Source organism: Lactuca serriola, chromosome 3 (assembly GCF_051521515.1).
Source record: "Lactuca serriola cultivar US96UC23 chromosome 3, Lser_US96UC23_V15, whole genome shotgun sequence".
Classification (NCBI taxonomy): Eukaryota; Viridiplantae; Streptophyta; class Magnoliopsida; order Asterales; family Asteraceae; genus Lactuca; species Lactuca serriola.
In genome coordinates, this window is record NC_136410.1 from 267,117,140 (window position 1) to 267,125,869 (window position 8,730).

Sequence of the window (8,730 nt, forward strand, 5' to 3'; positions counted from 1 at the left end):
AACACCCCTAAATATTACCATACATAAAAAGATCAATTAAACCATGATCTTGACAGCACCATAACCCCAATTTTGTACAGTGGAACATGAATCAAACACAAAATGATTCATGACAAAACTTCAAAAATAGCGATTAATTTTCGCAACAATTTCATTAAAATCATTTTTTAAACATTCATGACCCTGTTGAAATCATCAACAACATCATCCAAATCCAAATCAATGGTTTCTGTTTCACCACGAAGCTTTGCAAGCTCTGAATTCAACTCAGAAATTTGTTTCCTTATCTTCTCCCCTTTATCTGATAACCTTTCCACCATTGCCTGAATCAATCACACAAACAAATATCACAACACCTTTACATACTCCAACATTTGTTTTTTTAAATGTAAGGGTAAAATAGTCATTACCCTGTTTGCAAAAACATTCGATAGCCGTTTGATTTGGTCTTTGATTTCTGATTCTGTTAGTTTGTTGGAAACAGAAGGGGAGACATTCTTCCTTTTCACCATCACATCCTTTGGATTGATAGCAAATTGAGCTCCCCTATAAATGAAATTTAAAATAAAATAAAAAAATATATCTTTTTTTAGGTAAAAAGAAAGATTGAGATTTTAAGAAGACATACGCATCCATGTTTGGTTCACGTGAGTTGTAAGAAGATGAGTTTCCCACATAAGTTGATTGGCGAATCCTAAAAAACAATTTAGAGAGCTCATTAGATTCATAATGTGAAATTACTAAAATGCCCTTGAAGGGCAAAAAAAAAAAAAAAAAAAAAGGATAGATATATCACCTTGTTAGCTCTTCATCTTGCACAACAGGGACTGGAGCAGTTTTTGAGAAAAGCAAACTGTGGTTACTAATTCCAGCTATACCAAGAGACTCCAAAAACTTTGTGTGATCTTTAAGAGATGCATCCCTATAAACAAACAAAAAAAATGGACATTTTAAAAAGAAAAAAAAAACATATTTGAAATGAATTACAAAGTACAAACATTTTGTGTTCACAATCATGCTCTTCATGCAACTGTTGTTGAGTTAAAGAAACATCAAAACCCTGTTTTGGGATACTGAAAAGCTCCCTAAGATCCTGAAATAACAAAACACAAACAAATAAATATCATTTTCCATAATTTATTAATCGAGAAAAAAAAAATAATAATAATAACAAAATACTCACTTGTTGACTGAAATAACGAATTTGTTCTTTGTGTTCAGTAGCACTTCTGAATAAACCCCCTTTGTATATCTGCATCATAAATTTTTATTAAAAAAAATCAAATATGAAAAGAGAAAAACTATTGGGTGTAAAAAGACATAAACGCCCTTGAAGATAAAATCATGTTTTTAACCTGTTTTCTGTAAATCTTTTCCTCAACTGTACCACAAGTCATCAAACGATATACAATTACATCTTTCTTTTGTCCAATTCGATATGCACGATCAACACTTTGATTATCAGTACTACAAAAAAAAATATTTAGTTTCAGAATATTTATAAAAAAAAAAATATTTGTTAAAAAAAAAAAAAAAGGCAACCTTGGATTCCAAGCTGGATCAACTACTATGACCCGATCTGCTTTTGTTAAGGTAAGCCCCAAACCACCAACTTGAGAAGTTAAAAGAAATATTGGAGCTCCAATACCCTCTTGAAAATCCTGTTATTATTAATAAATTATTAATAAAACTCATGTTTTTTTTATAATAAAATAAAAAAGTCACTAACATCAACAATCTTTAATCTGTCACTGGCTTTGGTTGTACCATCGATCCTCAAGAACTTGTAGCCTCTCACATCAAGAGTGTCCTAAAAAAAGGTAAAATTATAAATTAAAAAAGTGTGATTAAAAAGGACTATTTGTAAAAAAAAAACAAAAAAAAAAGTAAACCTGAATTAGATTAAGCATTTTGCGAGTCTGTGAAAAGATAAGAACATTATGACCTTCTGGAATCAGTTTTTCCTGTAATAGATGATTAAAAAAAATAAGTTTAGTTTTATTTGATTTTCTCATATCTTTTAAACAACAACAAAAAAAAAGTATAAGGGTATTTATGTAATATTGTAACCAGTAAAGACATAATAAAGAAGATCTTGCAAGAAAGTTTGTCATGAGTTTCCCCAATGTCATATTCCTCTGCAGCATCTGCTATATGCATTGCTAATTTTTCAGCAATTCCTTGTTCTTCCTCATTTAGCCCTGTTTCCATTCCTTCTAGAAGATCTTCAGCAGCTCTTTTTGTTAATAACAATGGATGATCACATATCTTTTTCAATATCTGTTAAATGTAAATCATAATCATTAACTTTCACTTAAAGAAATGAATTCTTTTATCTTTCATCTGTGCAAAAAGACAAGAATGCCCTTCTCATACCGTGAGAGCAGCCAAAGGTGAACCATCAAATGCTGAAAGAACAATCTCACTGTTCAAAAAGGCTTCGTATAGTTGTCTCTGTAAATAAAAAGATAAAAAGAATGTAAGTGGATTTTTTTGAACTTGTGTTGATATATAAAATAAAGAATATAAAAACAATTAATGTAATGTAAGTACCTGACATTTGGATAATCTTAACCAAACAATAATCTCATTCTTTTTAGAAAGCTTGGCTGTGTTTGTAGCATCATTATCACAAAACACCTCGCTTTTTAAACGCCTGAGAAAATAGGGCTGAATGCAATTTCTTAAATCCTGTTTGTAAGATTGAATAAATGTTAGTTTTTTTTTTATATAGTTTTAATCATCACAAAAGGTTATTGTCTTAATATTTATCAACTATTTTGTTATTCAGGGAAATATAACTAATAACCTGTGCAACAGCTGAACCAATGCGCTTATCTCTATCAGATGCATTTTTGTCATTTCCACGTAGGATTGCTGACTCATATTTTTCCTTAAAACTGAAAAAAGGAAATATAAGTATAAAAAAAACATAATAAGAAGAGGAAAATGAAATCTTACCATTTCTTATCTCCCAAAAGCTCTGGACAACAGAAGTTAAACAAAGCCCAAAGTTCCTGAATTATACAACAAGAGGATCAATAAAGTGGCTTTTAAAACAATAAAAGTATAAAATTATTGTATAATTCAAATTCAAAATGAAATAATATAAAGATGCATACTTTTAGGTTATTTTGAAGTGGAGTGCCACTTATTATTATACGATGACCACATGGTATTGCAAGCAAACTTTTTGCCCTTTGTGTGCTAGGATTCTTTATGAGATGCCCCTGAATATTAATGTTCAATATAACAAAAATGTTTTCAGAATTCTTATGAAATGAAGCAAAATCTGTAACCAAAACATACCTCATCAAGAACCATGTAATCCCAAGTAACAGCATCCTCCTCCATTTCATCATAATCACCAGATAAAGATTTAACATTATTGCGAACAATATCATAAGTTGTTAGAAGAACACCCTTATCCTACAAAACAAAGAGCATCAATATGTATCAAATAAATATTTTTATATAGCAACCTTTGAGTTAAAAAGATCAAATGAAAGAGACAAAGAATACCTGGAGTATATACTGGAGCTCATATTGTCGAGCTTTTGAACAAGCACCAAAGAATCTGAAACATATAGGAAAGAAATCAACCATCTTTATAAACATAACCAAATGATGACTAAAAAATGCATAAGTTATTTATATAAACTTACTCTCTTGTCTTTCCTGAAAGACCAACTACCCCTAATTCTTTCATCCAATGAGGTAATAGTGTTTTAGGAGCAACAACCAATACCCTTTTTATCAAATTTGAATGAAAAAGTCCAGCCAAAAAGCCACAAATCTAAATGACATGAAAGATTGAAGTTAATGTTAATGTCATTCTACATGTTTATAAAAAAGATAACACAATTACACATGTCAAAACCTGCATGGTTTTCCCAAGGCCCATGTCATCTCCCAAAATACCACCTTTGCCCTTACAATGTAGAGACCAAAGCCACTTCAAACCTTCACGTTGATGAGGGTATAGCATTGTTGCAATCTTACTAGGTAATGAAAAATTGAATTTAGGATTACTAAGAGAAAACGCCCCTTCAACTCCTGAAATAGTTTCATTTGTGTCATCATTCAATGTATACACCTTCTCATGCTTGCTTTCCACCTTTTGGACAAACTTATGACCACTTGTAACCACACAATCATCATCATCATCACCTATGACCTCATATTTCTCATTTTTTACATGTATGCCACTGTGATAATCTTTTCTGATAGGTGGTGGACAGTAAGTTTTTTTACTAATATCATTTGAAGTGGCACTAGAGATTTCAACTGGCTTCTGTTGATTAATTTTTTCATTTTTTACAAAACTAGAGGAGCTTTGAAGATGTTTAGTGGGGCGTCTTCCTTTATCAATTGATAGAATCTCAAGCCTTGAGCTTAGATTGCTTAAAATATCTCTAATTTCATCACCACTATCATGTTTGTTTTCAGTGTTGTTTACAGGAACAGGTGAATCAAATTCAGAAAATTCAGCTGGAAAGTCTGATTCAACATCATGATATTTGTCATCTTCTTCTTCATCATCTTTCACCACAACTTTGCAGAGCCTCCTGCGTCCTTGGATTTTAACTTTTTGATGCTTTCCTGAATCTGTTATTACAAAAAATACACTAAAAGACCTAAAAACAAAATGTTCATGTTTCATGAATTACAAGGTATAGAAACTAGAAAGACAATGGATTACCATGTTCAGAAGTAAGGTCATCCACAAGGGAACTATCAGGTTCATCAAGAGAGACATTATTTTCACATCGTTTGGAAGTTGGGAATTCATCTTCATTTATAGATATTTTCTCTGCCCCACTTGAAACAGCTACAGGATAGTATAAGACATTAAAAGATTGCATGTATTTCTAATGAACTCATGTAGAATTATACAGTTGTTCTTCTCAAATCATGTAATTCATATCTTTTGTTAGAACACATCCAGCAAGCAAAGTGAAATAACTCAATAAGACAATAAGTATACTAAGATGTCTCAAGCACTGTAAACTGTTCGGAGAAACACTACAATAACTAAATACATAAAAGATAATGCAATAGATGGGTGGAATTCAAGAGATAGAGAAGTACCAGAAGAAGACGAACCAGACCCTGTGATGTCAAGTTTAGGGTTTAGGGATTCATCATGGAAGGCGCTATTTTTACCATCATCCGCTTGTTCCACATACGAATTTTCATCATCGTTCATGACCTTTGGTGGGGTGTCTGTTGATGCATTTCAGAAAGTAAGAAGCCCAAATAAGCAATCAGGTGTCAAATTAGGGTTTAAGAATTTTCAAATTCCTGCTTACAAAATCATCTAGAAATCTAGATATACAGCTTATCAGATGGATTCAAGAGGCATAAATAGTATTACCAGAAGGAGAATCGAAGTCGGTGATATTAAAAGAAGGGGCATCGAAATCCTCCTGTCGCTCCCGATTCTTCATTTCTGTAGCAATATCGAACTCGAAAAGTAAATAAGAAGAACTAGCAATCTTAATCGCAACACGAAAGCCACACAGAAAGTGCCATAAAGAGGTCAAAATCAGGTGTTTAGGGTGATGGTTATGATGGAAAAGATGAAGTACATATTACATATACATACCAGATAGGAAATCGTAAGGAGAAGCTTTTGAATGAGAAGGGGTGAGGAAGCGATTGTGAAGCTGATTCAAACCCATGGGTTTCTTCTTGGAGGATGCATCAGCCATCTCTCTCTTCTCTGTGTGGTGCTTCATGAGTTTAGGAAGGAGATCCTTTGATTGTTTAAATACTCTTTTCCCGCTTAGGTTTTTGAATTTTACCATTCTAAAAAAATTACCTTGTTCAACAAAAACTTATCATGGATAACATTTTATAAAATTGATGAATGATCAAAGCAAAGAAAAAATATATATATTTATGAACATTAAATGTCGATATAGGTAGAGAATTCATTGTGATTTTTTTTTTTTTTTTTTTTTGTGTATTATATATGTAGTCCAATTTTTTATTTAAAGTGGTCTTTTGTGGTATCGTTTTGTACATATTGAAAAGCTTTTTCATTTAATTTTTACGCAATGTTCTTAAAGTTCTCAAGTTTTTATTATTCAAGAAATGAAAAGAAATGAAAAGGAAGAAATGGGGTAAAAATTATGATCTTGAGTTTTTTTTAAAAGGTAACCTAACGAAAAAAATGAAATGTGTTTTAGAACATTAAAAAGACAATACCCCTAAAAATGAACAAACAAATAAGTGCAAACATTTGAAATTGTTTTACTATTGTACATGGGGTGATGATTCGTACAGAACAATTTTTAGTCATATATAACAATTTGTGTTTTATATGTTTGTACTGTACAACTTCATAAAGCACAAATTATTATGTATGACTAAAAATTATTGTGTACGGATCACTACCTTTGTACATGTAACAACCAAAATTTATGGCTATAATTTTTTGTTTAACTAATTAGGAAATAAATGAATAATAAAATAACTTAAATAACAAAATTTTAACATTTTAAATTAATACAAAAAGAATTAAAAGAATCGATATTGAAATTACAACTTTTGGAAGTTTGAGACTAATTATGTAAAGACACTAAAAGTGTAGTTGACTCACTTGAGCGACTTTAGACCATTTAAGTCATGCAATAGATGGAGAGGGACTAAATGAGTTAACTTTCAAAGTTAAGTCCCACTAGTTGGATGTTAGGACCAATATTGTCAATCTTTGAGAATTAGAGGGTACATAGTGAAAACTTAGCTTATTAGATGCATCATCCTCTCCATTTAAGCTAATGGAATTGACTGGGAGGAAATAGAGAGGCCTAAAGATGGAGATTTCTTGTAGAAAAACCCTCTAAAATTGACTCCATGCAAATTTAACTCAATTTGTGTAAAGAACGTTAAGAATTTAGTGTTTCAGGCTATAATTTCTTCCCTGATTCACAATGAATTCGAATTATAATCATGTGCTGGAAACCAAATATGATTTCATGATCATTTGAGCGTAAGGGTTTTGTTTTCTAACACTTATATGATGGTTGATGTGGCTTTAAACTCAAATCTATCATTATTCTGATAGGTTTGGTGTTTGAGTGTTAATCTCACTACAAAACCTAAATTCCAATGACAGTCTAAATGTTGTCAAATTATTTCCTAAACGATTCTACGACCGTTAAAGTAGTTTGATGTAATAATCCTTCAAGGAATGCACAAACTCAAAGTAATGGGAGAATCGACAGATTAGGATATGAATGTAGGAATATGTAGTGATTTACAAGCTTCTACAAATAGTTTATTGATGTTTTATGATGTATATGATGTTTATAATCATTATATGATACTTGATATTGAATTAGATATAAACACATGAGAAATCACTTAATCTATAAATGGTTATAAGGATTGTTAGCCCCACGGGCAAATTGGAAAGTTTAGAAAAAAAATGAATTGTAATCGTATCGTGAAGTTAAGATGTATTAGAATGGATTGAATTGCATATATATATCATAAATTAGTGGATTGAAATGTTTAGGATGATATAAGGAACACTAGTGAGTCATTGGTCACATTAAGCACTTAAATGTGTTTAGAAAAGTTTAATGATCAATAAATGTCATAATTTATTATGAAGTCTTGATGGGTCAAGTAAATGCATCTTATGTGACTTAATGGTTAATGATGGTTGTTAAATGTGACTTGACATTTGGAGCATTTGCATAGATCATTTGAGTTAAATGGGGTACTTGGAACTCAATGGACCATTTGTGTAACATCCCAAAATTTAAAACCAAACATTTCGTTTTCATAATAATAAAACCATCAACCAAACATGTTCATAAAACCATAAAGGAAAAATCAGAGTATGTGAATCAATCATCCCAATACATTAACGTCAAATAAGGCGGAAATCATGGTGTGCGCAATGCGATCACCCTAAGCTCTTCCTCTTCGATCCGGAAGTACCTGAAACATAAACTTAAAATTGTAAGCACAAAGCTTAGCGAGTTCCCCCAAAATACATCATACCATACATATCAAACATGTAATATGCCATGCCTGACATCTATTGGGCCCCGCTCTAAACAAATATGTTTGTGTTAACGTCACCATATGCGACCACGTTAAACCTGACGGAAAGCACTAACAGGACGTTATCTCGCCAGGATCTTGTTCGGGTCTCGGTCTTAGCCCGGACAGGCCAGCGTCGGGATGACAACTTATCTTCCCCCAAAAGGAAGAATATTCCTTGAAATCCTCTAATTCTCTCATGACCAATCAGGTCATGACAAAGAGGCCGGTAATGCCCAGAACTGACGTCACCAAGCTGTTAGACGGCGTGGCATACTTCCCCCGGTAGGAAAGTGACACATCTCACTCCCACATGGGGAGAATTCGCCATTCCGTTAGCAACAGGTATAAAATGATCCCTTCCTACCAAAGGAAGTGGATCATCTTCTTCCCTACGCAATTTTACCTAAATCTCTCTCGGAAACATAAGCTAACTTGATCGTCAGAGTCACGTCCCGGGAGAGCCCCCGGTCTTCCTCTAACGACCCATCTGTGTTGTGTTCTCAGGAAAACATCCAAGACCAACTCGTCAATAAAAGACCAATTCCCTGAAGAGCGATATCACAACAGTTTGTATCATGTGATGGGCCCCGCCCATCACACCCATCAGCCCCCGCCTGGTATACATACAATACATACATGCATGCAAGGTCACACAAACAACTAGCA

The 8,730-nt window shown here is 32.6% G+C and overlaps 1 protein-coding gene across 1 annotated transcript; it reads right to left on the reverse strand.

The window, feature by feature from the left end:
* Window positions 1-32: 32 nt before the first annotated feature.
* Window positions 33-5,755, reverse strand: LOC145093979 (protein CHROMATIN REMODELING 24-like). Its single transcript, XM_079032232.1, has 24 exons — window positions 5,609-5,755; window positions 5,378-5,452; window positions 5,092-5,226; window positions 4,703-4,831; window positions 3,881-4,608; window positions 3,666-3,796; window positions 3,523-3,577; window positions 3,310-3,429; window positions 3,123-3,230; window positions 2,962-3,017; window positions 2,810-2,900; window positions 2,554-2,691; window positions 2,377-2,454; window positions 2,071-2,280; window positions 1,893-1,964; window positions 1,730-1,810; window positions 1,543-1,661; window positions 1,356-1,467; window positions 1,184-1,252; window positions 999-1,093; window positions 797-922; window positions 629-694; window positions 411-546; window positions 33-323 (listed from the first exon to the last, which is right to left on the reverse strand). Exons 1-24 carry the CDS (start codon window positions 5,739-5,741, stop codon window positions 168-170), a joined length of 3,219 nt encoding a protein of 1,072 aa, XP_078888358.1. The 5' UTR covers window positions 5,742-5,755; the 3' UTR covers window positions 33-167.
* Window positions 5,756-8,730: the final 2,975 nt, after the last annotated feature.

Coding starts and splice junctions, on each gene's coding strand:
- LOC145093979 (XM_079032232.1), bottom strand. CDS start 5,741: ATGAAGCACCACACAGAGAAGAGAGAGATGGCTGATGCATCCTCCAAG. Junction 5,453..5,608: donor TCCTTACGATTTCCTATCTG/GTATGTATATGT, acceptor ATATTGCTACAG/AAATGAAGAATCGGGAGCGA. Junction 324..410: donor CGAATGTTTTTGCAAACAGG/GTAATGACTATT, acceptor TGATTGATTCAG/GCAATGGTGGAAAGGTTATC.